At 35.5% G+C, this 21,886-nt stretch overlaps 1 protein-coding gene across 1 annotated transcript in view; it reads left to right on the plus strand.

Annotated features, from left to right (window-relative positions):
- CFAP47 (cilia and flagella associated protein 47) overlaps window positions 1–21,886 on the plus strand; it is a 261,429-nt gene that overhangs the window by 113,137 nt on the left and 126,406 nt on the right. Inside the window, exons 46-49 of the mRNA XM_036392854.1 lie at window positions 2,567–2,763; window positions 6,402–6,545; window positions 8,054–8,227; window positions 17,636–17,747. Of these exons, the coding sequence (XP_036248747.1) occupies window positions 2,567–2,763; window positions 6,402–6,545; window positions 8,054–8,227; window positions 17,636–17,747 (627 nt within the window). The remainder of the gene's footprint in view (window positions 1–2,566; window positions 2,764–6,401; window positions 6,546–8,053; window positions 8,228–17,635; window positions 17,748–21,886) is intronic.

Raw genomic sequence — 21,886 nt, forward strand, 5'->3', positions numbered from 1 at the left:
GAAGAGTGTGCATTCTTCATTATGGTTGCTTATTTAGCCTTCTAGGAGTCCATACCTCCAAATTCAGTGTTGAAGTTAATTTAACCAATTGTTTGTGACACATGCATAGTGTCAGAGCCTGAAATAAGTTCAGTGAGAAATTTAGCTTTGAAATTCTGAATAGATAGAATCACCATTGCTGAAAAAAGTGAATATAATGTGCAATTATTTGATGAACTGCTGAAGGCCCATACTCTCCTGCCTTCACAAATTATGACAACAGGTTGTGGTGTGTAAGAGTAACATTTCTATTTTTACTCATTTCAACCTCCCACAGTATATAATAAGGCTAAAGAATGATTACTAAGGGCCATTATTACTACCTTACAGAATATGTTTTTTCTTACATTTTAATGTCAAAACAACTGTCATTACTTTTCTTTGAAAGGTACTGTTTGTAGGCTAATGCAGTTAGAGGACGTCGTTTGATTTCAGGCAGATCTAAAATGAGGACATGAACTTTGTTAGTTTTGGTGATCAGATTGTATTTTGCAATAAATAAATGGTACAAAAGGCCAGGCAGTTGCCAGAGGACATGGCCAGTGCCTATGTGCTGTGATTTAGTTCTCCCAAAAATTGTGGTGAAATTGCACACTGTAAGTTTAGTTTTTGCAAATACCCCTGTTTTGACAACTGTCTCACAACAAAACCCAATATGATCAAATGAATGTTTCCTGTAGGCATTTGTCAGACATAAATCTGGAAAATAAAACTGTCAGCTTATTTCACATGGAATGCTTCCCTGTGAAACAATAAAAATCCTGAGTAGGATGGAAGCTGTAGCAAACCCCTGTATTGCTCTGCTTGGCTTTTCACTGTTGAAGAAATGCTTGCAGCCTCATTCTTTTTGATGGATGCAGGCTCTGCTTCCTGCTACGTGGGAATCAAATAAATGATGCCCATGGCTTACTGTTGACACTTTTCTCAGAAATCCTTGGGTAAGCCAGTTGTGGCCCCATGGCTTATGTTCATTAAATCTTTGAATATATCCCGAAATTAATCTTCGTTGAATGTCTTATGTGACTGAGAGAACAAAGCATGCTAAGCTGAGACATTTTTAAGCCCAGTTTATTTTACTGAATTTAAAAAAGATTTTGAAGGGAAACAAGTCAATCTTCACTTATAATTTGATTACAAATGATTTCTGTAGTTACTTTGATATGGAGGAACCATGTATCACTGCAGAAGATACTTACCGTGCTGAATAAATAGAACCAATTTACTTGTTTTCCTTTTGATTCATTGTAATTGAGCATAATATTTAAGTTATTCAACTGATTTGTTCTAAAATATATTTTCTAATGCACAAGAAAACAAGTTTTTTGCTAAAGTAATGCCATACGAAATATAATTATGGAATGTACTTTTTAGGGTTTTTCTTTTTAAATTTTTCTATGGGAAGCATTTCTGTTTGAAACTGTGCCTTTAAATATGGATCCAACTCAGGCAAAAATAACCCTAGTTGTTAGTAATTAAAATTTCCATTTAATGCAAGAAAGTAAAACTCATGCAGAAATATATTGGATCTTTCAGTACACTGTATTATCTTTCTTCAAGAACCTTGTCTCTGACTTTCCTTACCATCTTTTTCCAGCTTTAGGCATGGGTTTTTAACCTTGGAAAACTGAAGAAAATCAGTGTTTGTTACATGTAAAACTGCAGTTTTTACAGCTGCAGTCTTGATGTGGTTTTTCAGGTTTCTTGGAGACTCTGGGACTGGGGAACTCTTTGTGGCCATCATGGAGTTCCTCATGTACCTTCTTTTCTCCTTTGGAATGTGTCCTAAAGGGCTACTTAAAATCCTGTGCAGGAGTCTGATCTTTTCTGTAAGCAAGCACAGAGGAGGAAATCTCTGCAGCAGACTTGTTAGACCTGGCTCTGTGCAGAGATGGGCAGCTTTGCAATTGTTTTGCTTCTTCCTTGCTCTGGAGATTACAGTGGGGTTTTCCCTGTGTGCTGCAGATCGGGAAAGTGGGACTTTGCATGAATCTGTTTCAGCTTGGAAACCCCTGTCAATTTTGGAAACTCAGACTTTCAATCCAAAATATGGCACAGGAAAAGGTCTAATGAGTTGTCATGAGAGCTACTACATTTAACAGAATTTCAGTGATTGTTGGGGATACTCAGCCAAATATACTGTACTATCACTGATATCTCTGATAGCAGCTGTTGACAAACGTGTAGTAGCTTGTATAATTTTTAAAATATTTACAGAAATTCATACATGTTAAATTCTTCTACTAGATTTAAGAGATATTTCAAAATACCTCTCCCTGAGCACTACTGAAATCAATATAAAATATTGTTTGCCTGCTTCAATATACTATTTTTAGGAAACTAACTTATATGGTAACACTCCTAAAACTCTGCTGTTTCTTGGAAATTTTTGCATGTACTTCTGGGAAGACACTCCTGCAGTTTATTGGAAACCTCTTCAGATTCTGCTTGTGAATTCAGTGTTCCTGAAAAGCTTTACAACAGCACTTTTTTTAGTTTTGTTTTGTTTTGTTTTGATTTGTTTTTTTAGGTGGAAGTGATGCAGTTGAGTTTCCTATAAAATTCACTCCTAAGAAACCTGGTTGCTACAACTGTCAGATTATTCTGAAGTCATCCTATGATATTCGTGTCTATGAGATTGAGTGTGTGGTGAATGCAGACCAGGCTGATGCACAGCTTGAATTTCTAATTCCAGCTTACCAGACAGTGACTCAGGAAATTCCAATTGTAAGTTCACTCCTCTACTGCTAACTACTAACACTCAGGATTTTAAAAAAGTGGATTTCAGATCAATACTGTAAAAATTTACAGTCCTAAAATGCAGAAATGCATACTAACTTGAGGATTATCTCTCAAAGTCCATGTTGTAGATAATGTAAAACCTGTTTGGAAAAATAATTTACTTCAAGTTAATTATTAGTTTGATGGACTAAATTTTGATGGTTCTCTTCTCAAAATTTTTAGTCTGTTATTTACTAATGTTATCACAATGAAAGTGAATAAAGTAGTTATTTAATCTAGGGAATAAATATACTATTTCTGAAGGAAAAAAAGGAGACATGCTGAGGAATAAAACAGAAGAACTAGATTACATACAGTTAAAAAAACATGGTAAGCATAGCCAGTATATTGTGTATAGTTTTATCAAATCTACTTTGGTATGAAACCCTTGGCACATGAAAAGTGAGATCAGAGAGTGAAGATGGGTGCAATATCATCTCTCACAGAAAATTGATAGTCAAATTTTAGAGAACTTTAAAATAGAACAAACAAACAAACAACAACAACAACAACAACAACAACAACAACAAAAACAACCCAAAAATTATAGGGAAGGAACTTAAGCTGTGAGAGAAGGAAAAAAGATTCTTTAAGAGATAGAACTAGTAAAAGATTTCCTGAGATCTGAACTACAGTTTAGTCTGTGTCCTTTTGATTGTAGAGCCACTAAGGAATATTAGTTAGCTAATTTATAGAGAAATTATTCTGAGATTTTGTAGTCAAAAGAGTGGAGGCAGATTCAAACAAGAAGACTGAATATCTGGGGAAAGATCATGCTGAATGCTCTGTCAAATACTGAGAGTATAAAAGGAACTAGTACATCAGAAAGGAAAAAAGAACATTAAAGGAAACCATATTATAGTGCTATCTCTTCTTGCACATAAAAAGTTTTAAGATATTAATAATTTATGTTAATAAACATTGATTTTTTTGAATGTTAAATTAGCCTAAAAACAATTGATACATAACACAGAAAGGTAAAAGGATTTTCTACCTTGTTTAAACAGACACTTTCTAAGCAGATTTTTTTTTTTATTCTTTTCATTTGTTCTGGATTTATGGAAAAATGGATTTATTTTTCACTTCAGAGTTTTCACTTTCTAGGAGTTATTCTATATAGTATATATATACTATATATATACTATTCTGTATCTATTTAGGAGTTATTTCTATATACACTCCTTCTAGTTGGAGTTTCTCCATCTACCAGAACTTTTCCCATATTTTTATATTTTTGTTAGCAGTATTGTATTTGTCATTTAAATTTTATTAAATATTCAGTGGAAAAAGATATGCTCATTGTGGAACTGAAGATGGAGTTATTCAATCTGCTAAAATTAGTTTCTTCAACCAAATATTTAGTGCTCAAAGCACTTTTTACAGACACAAGCAAACTAACAGTCATAATGTGTGTTAGGTGGAACATTTTATAAATGGAGCAGATTAAATGATCAGCTCGTCAGCTCAAAGCCACACAGTGAATTAGAAACAGAATAAGAACCCAGCTGAATCTGAGATCTGTGATTAGTTTCTTTTGGAATTTCCATGATTTTCTCAAGCATGAGATGAATGTAACTGTTCTATCTCTGCCTTTCAGACTCTCCAGGTACAGGTCAAATACAATTATTAGGCACCTTGGGTTGAACCACCTACAATCCTGTGAGGAGATTCTGACTCCCTTAGCATTAATTGTGTTTAAATTAATTCACTTGACAGGCTTTGGATGAGATTTTACATTAAGCAGAGATCCTGTAGGAATTAGATAATTAATTAATTAAAGCCATTAATGAACAAGTATAACAGAATAGAATTTAACAAATATTTTCTTTTCATTTTCTAATGTTCACTGTTGTTCTTAATATCTTTCTTTAGAAGACACTTTCAGACAATTTCCTGCTGTGTTAGAAGGATTTGTTACAAAAGAATTTCACAATGACCATGTTTGTCAACTACATTTTTCCAGATGACAAGTTTTTGTGTTAGATATAAGAAGAAATATTTGTGTTACATATTGATGTAATCATTGCTACTGTGGATAAAGGAAACATCTGATACCAATTGTACTAGAAATCACTGAAAATAAAACAACATAAGTACCCAAAATTTCATGGCTTTCCTCTAGAACCTAGACCAATCCTGATGATGTTTTCCTTCTATCCCAAGTTTTAAAATGTTAGATTAGCAGAGAGTGATGACCTGCCAATTTTACTCCTGGTCAGCTGCTTTTCAAAAGGATAAAGCTTTTCCTGATATTGTGGAGATAAAAAAGCATGATAATAAAAAATCCCTTTTGCTGTCTTATTTTCCCTTTTATTTTATCCTTGGCACAAGGGCATCATACTTTTTTCTTTTGTGCTTTCTACCAGAGATGATGTCATTGTTATTACAGAACTGGAGACATGGTGATGCAAGTTTTTGGTAAAACTGAGACACTACATAAACCTCAATATTCCATGCAGGCATATGTGCTCAGCTTCTCGGAAATTGAACAAATAACACTGAAGCATTAATCATACATATTGATTAAACCTTAGATATATGGTACTGCAGGTGTGGGTAGCTCTGGGTTAGCTCTGATAAGCACAGGTTCTGTGTTCCTGAGACTTTCATAGGCAGAATCAAAGCCTGGAGTATCATCTCTAGTCCCTGAAATCCATCCTTTATCTCTGATGTTTGTATACAATTTTCCATGGATGAAGACCTTTATAGGTCAAAAGATTACCTCCTTTTTTTCATAGATCAGATGAGATTAATCTTCTCTACTTGACAAGGCATGAATTAGCTCATGAGTGATAGTTTATTTTATCTTTCAGATGAGTGTTAATTTTTTTTTTCAAACTGGATGTTTGGTCATTGGGTTTTTTCAAATAGTAAGAGGCTGAATAACATTATTTTACTTTTGCTACTTTTAGTCAGCCTCTAAGCATGTATTATGAAATATCTCACTTTTTACCATAACCAACATAACATAAACATGTTTCTTAAATAGGCTCAGGCTCATATTGCTCAGGATAGTCATTCTTTAAAGTAGTTTAGCCTCTTGAAATACCAGATTCTGAGAACACAGGACTGTAAATTCTCCTTTGGAAATGGAATTCTCAATTCATAAGACTGATCCTGTAACATTGTCAGTGGCCAAATGAGGCAATGTAAGCCAAGACACCACATCAGCACTTAAAAGGGGTGCACCAAGATTTTTTACAGATGGTATAGGAACAGAATTTTGCCAAGCATTAAACAGCATCATAAAGATACTTGTAAATGTTTATAATGATGCTTAAAAATTCCATCTTGACCATTTGCTAGATCATGCTCATATTTTCTAATGAGTATTCCTGCTGACAGTATTGCTCCTGAAAGTAGGAGTTCTGTACCTCTGGCTGCCAGGAATAACAGATTTATCATTAGCTTATTTCATTTTTAAAATACAATGCTTTTATTCTTCCCACAGGCCCTCTGAGCCAGTACTTGGAGCAAATGAGTATTGTCTTCTGATGCAGTGATAGCTGCAAGTGAAAGCTGAAATGCACATTAAAGAATTTAAATGCATAATCTAATTTACAACTTTGATTTACATCTTTCAGAGTAACTTATCCAGTGAGGACTGGAAGTTTGAAGCAATTTTGGAAGGACAGGGTTTTCATGGCCCTCCTGCAATAAATGTGCCTGTAGGTGGAACAGTTCCATATCCACTCACGTTCAAGCCCATTGCTGAGAATGTAATAATGGTAAGAGAGAAATCAGTTTCAACATTTGAAAAGGATGCTCTCACCAATAAAATTATCACCAGTATCCAAATTATGAAAGTGTTTAGACAGTTGCTAATATTAAAGCATCTGTTTGAGAGAAAGAAAGGGTAATATTTACTACTATCTGAAGTAAAAACGCAAGTGAACTAACTTTGTAGTTAAGATTAGATATGATAGATTTCCCCACCAAATATTTTCATGTTTTCTTTATTTAATTTTCCATTATATTCTTCAATTCCATTTATTCCTACGGAATCCTTCAATCCTACAGTTATTCTGTAAAAATTCTGAACTTTTATCACAAAAATATACGTTGTTATTCTGAGTTCAAATACTAATATTAAATTGTATTTCATTACCTAAATAATTAGGTAGCTTTTCTCATTGCATGCCTACATCAGAAAATAATTTATGTGATGAGTACTTTATTTACAAGTTAAGCCACCATTTCACAGCTGCTTTTGTCATCAGAGTAATCACTATTCCAAATGCTAAAATGACAAGCAGAGCAAAGCCTATAACACCTTTAGCAAGAAGCTGTATTTGTGGCTTTGTCTGTGTCCCAGCTGAGAGATTTTGACTGCAAGTTGCTGTTGAAATAAGTGAAATGCCAAAGGTGAAAAAAAATGTTCTTTGAACCATGACCTTCTACATGTGTTACCAACCAAATATAATGCAGTTTAGGCACCCAGTATTGTAAAATTATTAAAAGCCAAAAGCCCTGAATCCTTTGATGGCAAATGATTATGGAGAACATTTTAGCTGAATCACAAAATCATCCAGGTTGGAAAAGACCTCTAGTCCAGCTGTCAACCCAACACCACCATAGTTACCCCTAAACCATGTCCCAAGTGCCATATCCAGATGCCTCTTGAGATGGTGACTCCACCACTTTCCCTGGGAACTTATTTCAATGCCTAACTACTCTTTCAGTAAAAACCTCTTTCTAATGTCTAATCTGAACCTCCCCTGGCACAAATTAAGGCCATTTCCTTTCAACCTTTCACTTGAGACATAGAGAAGAGACCCATCCTTGCCTCACTACAAGCTCCATTCAGGTGTTTGTAGAGAGCAATGCAGTTCCCTTGGGTCTCCCTTTCTCCAGGCTCAACCCTGTGCTCATAGGTGGAAACACTCAAGGAGCAAAGTTAAATATTATATGAGAGACAAGGAGGCATGAGATTATATGTTCTTGGAGATGTTTGTTTTTCAAGAAAAAGCCAAGTAGAAAAACTAGAAATATGAAAAGTTTATGTTGTTGAATTTCATGCTTTAGAAAAAAAATTAAAATAAAAGGTTTTGTTTCTCTGGTTTACTTCTTTGTTTAGTAATAGGTTTATTAAAGAACTAGGAAAGTCAATAGGAACCCTTTCTTGTAAGCACTGTGAGCCACCTAGATTTGAGATAAATAAACTAAAGTACAAGGGGAGCCAAAGGGGACTTGTACAGTAATGAAACAACTTCTTTTTTCTCCTTCTTTGTCACAGGGAAGGCTTATTCTGAGAAATGTTACAGCTGGAACTCAAAACATCTTCAGTCTTAAGGGAATAGGGAAGAAACCTCTGCCTCAGGATTGCATTGTGATAGAGTGCCAAGTGGGAAAGGTGGCTCATAAAATCTTATGGGTGCACAATTATACCAAGAAGATGCTAAAATACAAGGTAATTTTTTTGCAATAATATGACAAATATTTTTCTGAAAAGGACTCTTACATTATGTATTACAGTAGCAACAATTGCTATAATTGCAGATAGACTAATAAAATTCATGGGTCCATGAGCAAATGTTCTATGGTTCATAGAATATGGATTTGTTTATAGTCAGGAAATTTATGAGATAATGTATGATTTTACTGTGTGCTTGATGGGAAAAAAGATTTCTTCTTGTTTTACTCTGAGAGAACAACCCTTCTACAATTGTTCTCTGTTCATTTGCTAATCTTTGCTTCTCCAACAATTTGAAACCTGTGGCCAAGTCCATCAGTTTTGAAATCAGACAAGGGCCCTGAGAATTACTGGCTTCCTAAAATCTTCATAAAATATTGACTATTACATGAAAAGGACAAAAATTATTGTCCTCCTAAGGGAAGGATTGCAGCATGAGCTCACTATATGTGAATTTCTCATGGCCCAGTGGCCTGGCCCTGTTACTGTCTATTGCCCAGCTGTTGTTTCAGCAATGTTGGAGGAAGTTGGGAATGCTTTGAGTGTTTGCTGATAGAAGAGAAAATTCAGAGGTAATCACTGGAGTTGTTGAAAGGCAATAGGTCACTGAGGAGGTTAATAAAAATTCTAAAGAAATACAGTTTTATTGATTTCCTTGCTCAAGAACATGTTTTTACTATTAAATATAATAATTATTTTTCATAATTTCCATTAACTATATTTCATAACTCTGTTTGCACAAACATATTTTCCTATTTAAAAGCACTGTTGTAGTACTGAAATAGCATAATTTTTCTAATATGTATCTTATCTGTATGTTTAATTTGGAAGTGATAAAACTATATCTGTAGCATTCCTCACCTTCTGCACCTATGTATTGGATGCTGTGACCCATGCCAGCAGAGGCAGAAGGTGCATTAGGGCAACAAAGATGAATTTGTGCTTTTCCTCTCAGCTGCAGAGAAATTCCTGAGCAGGAACATCTTGGATCTTACTCATGAAAATCCACATTTGTGACTCTATCATGGCATTTAAATCTAGAGTAGGTAGCATCCAGATATTATGGCCATACAGGGTTTGCCAGGATGGCTCCATCTATAGAAGCAAAGCAGGGGAGTGCCAGCTAGCAATTGTCAGCATCTGTAAATATATATATATTTAGTTTTTCTTCTGTGAAAGGGTTGAAAATGGGACAATTACATGCTAGAAGATAAAATCTGACTAGCTCTGTAGTGTGGACTTGCAAAATGAGTAATTTTGTTCTCTATCTTGGTGCCAGTAGGTCCAAATTCTGCTTTATTCAAATTGAAAGGTAATGATTTGAACATAAGATATAAAGAGACATCATGTATATACCAGCAGCTGTGTTCTATAAAGTAATGATAGTTCATGCCAATGTAAAAATCCTTCCTTGGATGTCTTCTTGCTAGTCTCCAGTTTTCCAGGTTTCTACTTTCACAGGTCTATCTACATTTAGTAAACTTCATATATCACAGAAAGGTCCAGGTTCATATTCCTATTTTTTGACTCATTATCATCCCCAAAACAAAGTAAGAAATGAATTTTTTGGGCATCACCAGCTTTGACATTTTTATTTTCAACAGTTTAGTTTTTCAGATGTGAATGCATTTGCATTTCTGATATATTTGTACTTTTATCTCTGGAAGAAGTGGATGTTTTTGGCAACAGAACTGTTTTTTCTGCTTTCCTATTTTGTGTGAACTCAATTTTTTTGTGCCAATGTAAGTGAAAGGTACAGAAATAACAAAGTTCAAAATGAATACATTAAAATTATTCATTGTATGTATTTTTCAGAAATATTGCCTTAAATGAATTTGTGATAGTTGTAACTATTCCAGGGTAAGCTCTGTCTGAGTGAACTTTGATCTCCTTGAGGGTGTTCTCTGGGCCCTGAAATTTGCTTTTGTGATGTGGAGGGGTTTTGTGCTTTTTTCATCTCTGTGAAATACTGCTTGACAATCCAACTGTGTGTGCTCTTTTAGCTCTGGGACCTTTAGGAGAGAAATAGTAAGGTCAGCTATTTCATGCATGTGTGCATACAATAAATTACTCAGTGTGAATAATGCATTTTCTGTGTGCGAGGTTCTTAGCCAGGAGCAGTTGCAGAACAGTTGTTGGAGCAAGGTGGGCTGGAATTGCTGGAAAAGGCATGGTTACAAAGCCTGCTGGGGTCTGGAAGCTGTCCCCTCCACAAAGCAAACAGTATTAATCACTTCCAGCACTCTCCAGCAGATGTCATGTAGTGTCTTGTGCTATTGGAGTGAGCAAAGATCATTTGTTTGCTTTTATTTCCAAAACAGTCTGCCTGTAAATTAGGATTTAATCACTAAATCCAGAACATGATCACAGGTATCTGTAGTTATTAGAGGAATTTAGAAAACCTCTTCTAAGAGGCAATTTTGACCCACAGCCTTGTTGGAAATGCCAAATAAGCTTTATTTACTCAGATGTATGTAGCACAAAGGGCAACAGGAAAATGAAGTTATTCTAATTTTGTTGCTGTTGTTCATTCCATGCTGCCTGATTACTGTAATATCTGGGTAGTCTATAGTGAAGCAGAGCACTGGTTTTGTCTTTGTTTGTGTTTCCCCTGGGAGCAGTTGCTGGCAGCCCAATAACTCCTCCTCCTGTTTAATCCAGAATCTTTGACAGTTTTCTGTATTGTGCTGTAGCTAAGTTGGTGATTAGGTAGAGGAAGTATTGTCAGTCTTGGCAGAGAGAGCAAAGATAATACAAGAAGTAATCATTTTGGGTGTTTTTTTCATGGGTTCTTTTGTAATTTTGTTGGCTAATAAATATTTTCATTATTGGATTGGTTGGTTGATGTGCCCCAAACACCCTGCATTGCTGGAGTATATCCACCATATGAAGTAATTTCTCAGAGATTAACTGGGATGTACATGATATTAAAAAAAAAAACTACAAGAATTTCCTTTACTGAAGTAATAAACCTCAACCTTTATCAGGAATGGTGTGAGATTTGCCAGTAGCTGACAAACATAATAATTTACAGGCATGTCCATAAACAATTTACTGCACAATGAATACTTAGCAACAAGTAATTTAGCTGAACTAATACTTGGTTAATTTTGCCTTGGAGGTATAAATTTAGCTTCAGTATTTCATTTTAATAACTGAATATATTAAACTGTAAACTTAACAAAAAAACTCATTTCATTAAAAAATAAAATTACATTATATATATGCTACTCTGTTTCTCATATTTGCTGTGTTTTTCTAATAGCCTGATCCAAAATGAGGCTACTACTGCAAAAGTGACTATTTAAAATGAAATTTAAGTCTGGAAGGAAGAAGGAAATAATCCTTGCCTTTACTGAAGAAAGACAGCTCTCTTCCAGCTGAATATTTTTTTTTCCTTTTCAATCATAAACAGAGGGTTTATGTCCGGGGCAGCAATAATTTTTATATATGTGGTTTGATTGTCTGTGCAACCATTAGTGTGGCTCTAGAGCTGGGGAGGGAAGAAGTGCTTTTGTAATTCAGGGGAGGTCATGTGCATGGCTCCATCAGTCTACATTTAAAACTCCTAAGCAAAACACTTTCAGTGCTCACAAAGCTTTCCATGATGAGAAAGACAATTTCCATAAATTCCCTTGAAAAATATGAATGGTTTTATGAATTCTTTTCTACTGGTTGATGTGTAGTTCCTTAGGGAACTGCTGCCACTGTGCTCTTCCTGGATGGTTCTATGGGATTTTACAACAAATAGTTTTCCTTGTGATTAACTTACTCCTGGATATGGAAAAAAAAAAAAAATCACAACAGAATTCATAAAGAATTTCTGCATATATAACATTAGCCAGAGAGCACATCCTTCTCTGATGATGAATTAATAGAAGGTGACTGCAGTGTAAATGGATTTTTGTGTCTGTAAAATTACATTCAAACCCTTCGAGAAGAGGAGGAAGTGTAAAGCATTTTTATGAAAATCCAATCTCTCAGTCTCATGACAAAACTTTAAATGCAATTTTCTTGTTTATTTATATAAATCTTTGTCAACTGGATATTAATAATTGTCTTATGTGTTGATGGCTTCTTGTAATGATACCTTTGATAGAAACTTTAGCTATAAAGGTGCCTAATTCTTTCAAGGCATGGTTTTGCAATAAAAATATAAAACTGTGCAACTGTTTTTCTCATTACTATTCAAAATAATGTTATTAAAGTAAACTCTCCAGAGTAATCTCAAGACCCAGTTAAATTACCTTTCAGGCTTGAGCTTATACAAACTACTAATATTTTATAAAATTGTAGAATAAATAGATAATGAAAAAAATTAAATCCCCTGTTTTTCAGTGTGTTTATGTCTATTCTCTATATATCCATTTTGGGTTTTTACAGTGTCACCAAGACAATGTCATGAAGGTTAGTATTTGTAAAAAATGCCTCACAGTAATAAAATTATGTACCATAAACCTTTATTGAGGGGCTTCCCTGTTCAGCTTAACTGTTTGGTAATGTTTGGTAATGTATCTGAGATTTTCTGAGAATAAATTCTGTGCAAGTGCAGTAACCTGGTTGTTCAAGGTCAAGTTTATATTCTTTAACAACAAGTGGATCTGTGTATTCCATAATGCTTCAATTTTTATCTGTCCTTTCAATTTCAATTTCTTTGGCTTCCACTGTATCTACCAGAATTTCTGCAACAGGGTTCATTTCACTAAAGAAAAGGCATTCTTCTTAGCAATAATGAATGGTTCAAAGGCCTACAGAATTTCAGAATAACTGCAGTTGTTGCCATGTGTTTTTTGATAACTTGTGAAATTTTTAGATCAATTAAGGGCATTGTAAGGTTTTAGGTCAAATTTGTTTCTTGAAATGTGTTAGTGGTTTTGACAGGTGTCTGGTTTAGGAACAAATCTGGATTATGTAGCATTTTTCATTATGTAGAACTCCAGATTGCTGCTCAACAGGCAGGAATTATTTGGGGAATGTCCTCAGCGCAATGCAAAGATGTTTTACTTCAGTGTGGTAACGTGCTGGTGGCAAAATAAGAGTGATTGCAAGAATTAAATGAGTTTCTAGTGACTCAGGAATTTGGAAAGGTTGCACTGAAAGGTGGATGAGGGAAAGTAATGGGAGCTTGTTTTGGAAAACTGCCATTCTTGAGAGTTTTGTGAAGAGTCTGGTTGTCAGATTGATCGGAGACTCCCACAAAGAACCACAGATCTGGTTCTTGCCTAGTGTCAAAGAGCATTAACTTTTTGCTAAGTAGAGCCTCTCAATATTGTTAAACAGACCTGAGAAACAATTTTCAAATGGAAATCTTGAATATATTACTGTCTAACTTTGTTACACTAAGACACAATGGAGTTTAAATATATTTCATTATGTTCTTCCATCCATTCATCATTTTGCCTTGAAGTTTTTTGAGTTATACTTTGGTTATTCAACTCTGGAAAAAGTTACTGTAATTATGAAGTTTGGTTTTCCATTTCTGTTTATGTTAAATAGCCATATTACAGTTCTGCAGAATAAGTTTTCAAACCAGTGGCTGATAAATTAATTTTAAATTGCAGCATTTTATCCATATACTCCATTTATACTTTCCGGCTGTGCGTAAATAATGACTTGATATATAAGAAAATGGAGACTACTATAATTTAAAAACCAAATCCTTGGGTTTGGATTGATTTGAGCAAATGTTGTGCAGGGTCACAGTGATAACTTTAATAATAATTTACATTTTAGCTCCATTGAGTTATTCTGCAGTTCTAGTCTCCTGAGTGATAGTGACATAACATATTTTAAGAAACTATTTATTATTTATGCAATTATTTATGCCTGATAAATTTTTTGTGTTACTCAGTGTTTATCTGCAGATCTTCCTGTTTCTGTCAGTACAAATACTGTGTGTAAGTACACATCTCTGCAGCCCCACCCTTGGTGTGGCTTCTGGTTAATCTGCCTGTAATTGTTCATTGTTCTCTGGTTGCACATCAGGGCAGAAGCTGACACACTGCCTCTCCCACTAACTGGAAGAAGTAATTCCATATCTTGACTCATTTTGAATAGCTTGTACATCAATATTATTTTTATTGTTGATAAAAGCACCCCAATTTATGCCCTATTTTCTTCCTTCAAAATGTATTTGCCTAACAGTAGTGATCCATAGAAGATTTTGTTAGGCATATTAAGGTACCTTCAGGAACACAGGGTTGTAGATTATTATAGGATATAAGGTTATCCAGTGCTACTTCTGTGACTAAAATTGTGTCCTGTTCTTACATATAATCATCATAAAAATGCACTTTAATAAGAAATAGCTCTCTCTCTGATATTCAGAACAAAGTTAACTTAAGGCTTACTGTGTATAAATTCTTTTGTTTCTTCACTCAAAGTTTTCCTCTGAACTTACAAGATCTTTGCAACTACTTATTGTTGTAGAAATTGGCAATTTCTGGACTTTCTCCTATGTGTACTTTTGAATTCTCCAACTTTTTCACTTTCTGAGTATTCCTGGATGTATTGTTATTTTGTAATAAATCTGCAGTTAGCAGAGACATGTTATGCAACATTATGCCATATTAGAATCCCAAATGTCTGTGAACAAATGAGAATGAGTCCCAGAATGAATTCTGATATTAGGATAAATTGCCTGTGTGCATGGGCAAGCTTGGGCATGGACTTTTAGTATCCATTTGTCATTTGAGGCTGGTCATTTTAATTAGTGTCAGTAACAGAGCTGATAAATCACATGGCCATTGGAGCAAGACAAAGTTCTATTTATGGAACACATGAGAGGTACCTGGTGAGTGGTGTCTGTCACAACCATAAACCTTCTCAGGAGTTTTGAGGTGGGAGACTGAATTGTTGTGACCACTGCTTGGAGATTGGCTGAGGTGTGAGTAACTTAAATAACAGAGACAAATAGGGTTGAGAAATGAATGGGGGTGGTTCCTCAATAAGATGGTGAATATTTGTGTTATGGCTCTGGAATAGCGAGCAGCTTGAGGAATGTGAGTTTAATGACTGCAGTTGGAAAGGTGGCAGCAGACTGAGGTCAGCATCAGTTATGTACAAGTTTTAGGGAGCATCTGATCCCAAAAGGTTTAATCTGATGCAGGACAGGGAAGGGAGAATTCTTTCATTTCTCTTGATACAGAATCTGGATTCAAGCACTCTAACAGTGGCCATGTGTGTACTGACATAATTTCACTGCTTATACACAACCTTTTCCTATTTGGTTACACAGTTGCTTCCTTAAGATTAAAAATTTCATTTTAAAATTAGCTTCTGTTAGTTCACTACTCTGAAAAAGTGTCCAGAATTTCACTTGAATGACTGAAAATCAAACTTCTGGTCCATCTTTACTCATCAGCAATCCAGAGGCATTTCATGTTTATTATAGTCAGCCATGCCAGTAGTGTTCCTTTTACTTTCAAATCTTTTGGTAGAAACGTATTTGGTATTTCCAGACCTTAATAAAAACTGAATTACTCTACCCTTCTGCTTTTTATCCAATTTAAATGAATCACATTTATCCTACTTCTGTTTCTGTCTCCATGTTAATTTTTCCTTAAATAGAAATCTCATTTTAACTAATCTTATTTCTATCCCTAGTAATTTGCTGTCATTATTATTATCCTAGTTGTATTTTTAGGTACTTATCCTTCACTCTTGTGTACATTCATTGTAAACTGAAATGGAAAGGTCCATAAATGTAGGAGTGTGACCAATTTATTGTATATATTTTAATAAATTAATCTTCCCCAGCTTCAGTGTGTAACAGCCCCACCTTTCCTATGTTTTGCTCTTTGTGGACAACTTAAAGATTTTTTTTCCAGTTATTTTTCTCCAAGTGCCAATTCAACAAGTCCTTTCATCTGTCTCTTTTTTAGCCTTATTTTTTCCTCTTACCAATTAGTCTCTTCCTATTCTTTCTGGTTGCTGGACTTTTAATATCCAGTTTGATATGTAGATTTATTGGGAAAGAGGAAGGCTGTTGCTTTACATGTTTTTTTTAAATCTTGGAATAGAAATTCTGGATTTAGAAGAACCAGCACCTGAAAAAAGAATTACAGAAACATAAATACCACAGAGAGGGAATGTGTTGTAGGCAATGATTGTCTGTATCAGAAGAAAAGATGATTTAAGAATATGCTTCTTTTCTACAGAAAATAATAAGAAAATATATTTACTTGAAGAATGAATGTGCATCTAATGCTGTTAGTGTTGCAAAAGAAATTTTTGTAGAATCCAGGTATCCACTTGGATGCTGGACAGGCCAGCTCTGCCCAGGGATGCCTTGGACCTGAACACCTTTTTCACTGATGCCTTTTCCTGGCTTACCTACAAACAGAGGCCAGATAGAATTAAGATAATAAAAGCTGATATGGTTAATGAAGGGCCTTCAGGTGCATTAAGGGCAGACAAAGCCTCCCCAAGGGGCTAAACCCAAAATGGACCATGGTCATGAGCTCTTCAGACAGATACAAGTTTGGTCCATTTACATATCAGGGGTTAAGCCTCCAATTACAGCTTCACGTAATCAAGTCATATTCCCCCAGTTTGTCCCCCTCCAATTCACTTTTGTTTCTACTTTTCAGGGCCTGAGGCAGTAGGGTGTCCTTGAATTTCAGGCCTAGAAGGATTGTTTTGTCTGACCAAAACATGAAGACAGTTAGCTAACACTCTATATAGAGTTTAGAGACATATACTAATTCTGTGCAGAATTTCAAAAATATAAAAGCTAAAATCCTAAGGCATCACCATGAGCAGCTGCTCAGAGAATTCCTCTGTAGCAACTCTCTACAAGAGAGAAAGAAATGAGATGCAAGTAAAAAATACTCTCCCTATATTCTCCCAATGAGCTTTACAGTTTGTAAAAATCTAAATTCTGCATGTGAAAATTCTATTGGTCTCTCCATTGCCCCAAGAGTTACCATGCATGCCCTGTGTATGTATCATTTACAAAATGTGACATATCAAAAAGCACAGTTTAATATCACTTGAGGTCTAGCAAATGGTGTTAGAATGACACTTCAGATTTTGCTTTGCTCTGTCTATTTAGATGGATCAGTACTGCTGAATCTCTTTGTTATTTTTCAAACAAAAATGTATGTAAAATATTAAGGGCCTAACTGTGCAAATCTCTGCATATGTAAGCAGTTCCATGGTCTAAGCAATGTATTTTTGATCATGTTGAGCAATGACTTCAAAATTTGTGCTTGCTATCACCTGTATACACCAGCATTTCTCTTACAGTGTGTATTCTTTCATTTGCATAAAATTTAGGACTTACTGATACCAGATTTTTTTTTTACTCTCCAAAGCAGGTAGAATGCATATTGTCCCTACGGTGTTCTTGCAACAGTTACTTGCCTTTGATGAATTTTCCTCTCTGTGATTTGTCTTCCCCAGGTGTATTCCAATCTCTCAATGCTGAGTGGTGCCCCTGATGTGGCTGTCAACCCAGAGGACACTGCTGCTTACACTTTGAGTATATCTCCCTGCAGACGAGGAGTCTTTCAAGGTACTATTTAGAACTCAAATATATAAAATATCCCTATAAATTAGCAGGTTAAATCTCCTTACACCTAATGCTTGCATCTTTTCTGCGTAACATGTCTTCTGGAAGTAAGGTTGTCATTACTGGTGATTCAGGTCTTTAAGCTAGCTCATATTTTTATTTTTAAAGGTATCTTACTGCTAAATGTGTGGTCAGGTTCTTCAAAAATGCCAGCATATGAACAACTTTATGAACTTAATTGGTCCCATGAAAATCGGCTAAATAGGAAGTAATGATTTCTGAATTATCACCAGGTTTGTAGATCTAAATTTAATTTTCCAAAACCTGTTTAATCCCTTTAGATATGTTAGCACTACTACAACCAAAGATGTAAAGGCAGAGACCAGAATTTGATTTTTTCCCTTAATTAATGTTCAGTCTGTTGTTCACAAGGCAAGAGTACATAAATAGAATTCAGTGAACTTGGTTCTTTCTTCGACATTTAGTGGAGGCTAGGGAGATCTAAAATTAATTGTTCATAACTTGCATCCATCCATGTTTAAAATGGTATTTTTATGACACAATAGCAAAACTCTGGATATTTTTAAACCAATGTCAGCATCCCATCATTAATGTTTTTCCTGATTTTCTTTTTTAATAACAATTCAGATTTATAATTTTTATATGTTTGGTAATGGTTCTAAAATTCCATGGTGCTCATTATTTAGCTCATAATGGGAAAAGCATGGTTTTGAGAATGAAACTGTACAATCAGTCTTTCCCTTCCCTGTAGGGTAACTATTGTAGTAACTCTCAGCAGAGAAAAGTACAAAGGTGTTTGGGAGGGAATTGTGGAAACAGAGGAGACCATCCTAAAGGAACTGAGTAGCACTCAGGGAAAGATTTTACTTCCCAATAATGGATAAATCTCTCCATAGAAAATGCTTATTGTGTGTAGTTTCAAGTTTGTGGGTTCCTAACTACAAGCACTTGATTCTGCTACATTCTTGGACAATTGAGATTAATGACAGCTGTTTTCTTAGCATTAAAAAGCTATTAAATCTTGTCCCTGAGGATGTCAAACTACTTTGCTCCTTTGGCCATTTTGTTTTTAGTACCTGATATGTAAAGCCTAACTAATAATGCCTTCTCAATTCACAAGTGACTTGTGCAAAGAAATTAATACCTGTAACAAGGCTTGGCCTCGAGCCATAAGAAGATTTCAGTGCCCTGATCTGTAGCCCTGAAAAAAAAAAATCATGCTTCATGAATAGGAATCAGTTTTCAATGAAATGGTAACCATCAAAAATGTGCACCAGGAAATATTGAGGATGTACTATATTTAAACATGGCTTTTTTTTAAGCATTAAAGATTTAGGAATAGTCTCTTCTTCTGCCTTAGAAAATCCCCAGTTCTTTTATATATAATGAAAGTTTCACTAGAAGAGGCTCCAAGGGATCTATCAGAGAGCAAATTAATACCAGGTGATAAAAGCCATGTCTTCAAAGGGACATAGATGGCATGTTCAGATCTACATCTCCAATGTTCTCTCCTTCCCTTGACTTCTATCACAATGGTTTCCATTATGTTTTGAAGTATTACGTGTTCACTGAGTGAAAAAAGAGAGAACAGTCAGTTTCTCTAACCAACAAAAAGTTGCTGGTTCAAATGCTGGGAAGCCACATCTGCTCTTCTCAGAAAAGTTCATTTATTTTACACTTTAAAATAACTTGATAGAAGGGTAAAGTTATCCTTTGAAAAGGACAGGGCCCAGTTATCTGCAAATCCACCCCCTGGCTCAGGGCTTGCTTTAATCACTACCTCAGGAAATCATGTTCATTCTTCCCCTGGAACAGAGACAGGTTTGGCTCTCTCACAGAAATCCGTGCACACTCTCTAATCATTCAGCTGCTGTAGCAGGAAAGGGGTGGAGGGAAGAGAGGCCACAGTCACAGGTGTGAAAAGCAGCAGCTGATTTTGCTGTCTGATGTTAGGTTTGATATAAACCTGATTACCAAGTGTCCTACCTAAGGTAACGTGTTAGGAAGTGCTTTCTTTGTGGCTTCAAGGAGAATGGAAGTCTGTCTGCATCAGACTGTGCAAGGCTGGCAAGTCATATTTGTTCTCCAGAGCAGAATTTCCAGGCCCTGAGAAACTGCAAAGATAATACATATATATAATACATATATATATATATATATATATATATATATATATATATATATATATATATATAAAATACACATATATAATACATATATATATATGTATATGAATGCATTTTTGGCTTTCAGGATATTTCAACAGCAAGCCTGAATCTTGAGAGTCACAGATTAGATGATCAGATGTAGGTGATTCAAGTGGGAATTAGGCAATACTCAGGAATCTTTATCCTTTCTAGGTTTGAGACACTACAAGAAAAGTATAATTTAAACACTTCTCCCTTCCCCCCCCCCCCCCCCCAAAAAAAAAGGTATTCTTTATTCAGTCTGGTGAAATTGTTTAGAAGGAGGAAAATAATCCATGGGGTGAACAGTTGGAATGACAAAATAAAAAGCAGTACTCCAAAGCTATCTGCAGAGGGAGTCAATTTTATCCTGCAAGCAAAAAAGAACAAGTATTTTGATACCTAGCTGAGGACTCTGTCCTAGTGCTGATGAATAATTTCAAGTCTAGAACTTCCTAACTTTTAAGTATAAAACTTTGTAGCCTTGCCATTCTAATACTGTTTTTTTCATATTAAAATAAATTCTAATGAAATAACTTTTACCATGTACGTCGTACTGAGCAAATGGTTTGCATTTTTCATTTACTTTCAAAGTCCTTTTATTTCCAAAATTATATAGCTGCAAAATTATGCTGCTTTTGCTTTCTGTCTTGCTGTTTTATGGTTGCTAAGCTAAAAATGGGCCCAGTTATTTTCTAAAGCTCATTTGGAAACAGTCCAATAGAGTGCTAATATTACATGCTTCAGCTAGTTTTTAGGTGCGTGACAGCTTTAACACAGAAATAATAGCAAATAAACACCTCAAACAAGATTCTGTCACTACATAAAATTCTTCAGCAGTCTGTTTTCTGAGTAATTGAACAATTTTCTTCAGGTTTGAGAAAGCATCTTCTACAGATTGCTTTATATTTTATCAGATTTTTACTTCTGCTTTCCACAGAATAGACCAGAATTTTTCCAGAATACAGCAAAACTCGTAATACTTGACTATGTCTTGAGCAAAAAACCCACAAAACCTTTCCTAGTCAGTGCTCTTTTTATTCATACACCCCCCTAGCATTTGGAAAGGAGCTTTTTAACTTTATGTCTCACCTTTCACTAATTTTTTAACTGAATCTATGTGTAGTAGGCAGTGCTTTTCCATGCTGCTTAGAAACTTAAATTGAGGAAAAACAGACAGCATGTTCTAGGCCTTTAAATAATATTATTTTTAATAATTAATATTATTTAATATTATTTCCAGGCCTGTCAGATGCAGCTGTAGGACAGTTTTGAGGTGGTGAAGATCATGCTAATACTTTCTGGCCTGTAAATGAGTTGATTTAATTTGTTTATTATTATTATGTATTTGACACTGGCATTAAGAAAAAAAAAGTCCATTTCTTTGCTGGAATCCTGCAAATTGATCTACCAATCACTATAATTTCAATGGAATCATAAACACCCATGAGGGAGAAAAATGATCTTTGTAGTTTCTTGTAGCCCAAGTTGTATTCTCAGCATCTGCCTGTTTGCCTTGAGCAGTTCCTCTTCACCCCCATCACGCTGACAAACCCAGACTAATTCAGTGGGGGCAAAGACAAAGCTTGGAGGCTCTTCTGGTTGCTTGATTATTGTGAATGGCTCTCCTGGATCACCGGAGTGCACTGGAGGAGCTGCTGGCATGGCCCAGCAAGATAATCCTGGCACCATCCATCCATCCATCCATCCATCCATGAAGCAGCGCGGCAAGAGAGGAGAAGGGCCGACCTTCTCGAGCATCCCGGCAAGCTGGCCAGCACCGCTTGCAGCTCGGGGGGCACTGTCCCACTCGGTGTTTGGGACAGCGCCTAAGGAGAGCACCCTGCGTTATAGCAGTGATGCTTCCTTCAGAAGGACGAGGCCGCCTCTGGCTACGACCAGCAGGGAAAAAAGAGAGCGCTCTCCAGTTGGGGC

This window comes from Molothrus ater, chromosome 2, assembly GCF_012460135.2.
Source record: "Molothrus ater isolate BHLD 08-10-18 breed brown headed cowbird chromosome 2, BPBGC_Mater_1.1, whole genome shotgun sequence".
Classification (NCBI taxonomy): Eukaryota; Metazoa; Chordata; class Aves; order Passeriformes; family Icteridae; genus Molothrus; species Molothrus ater.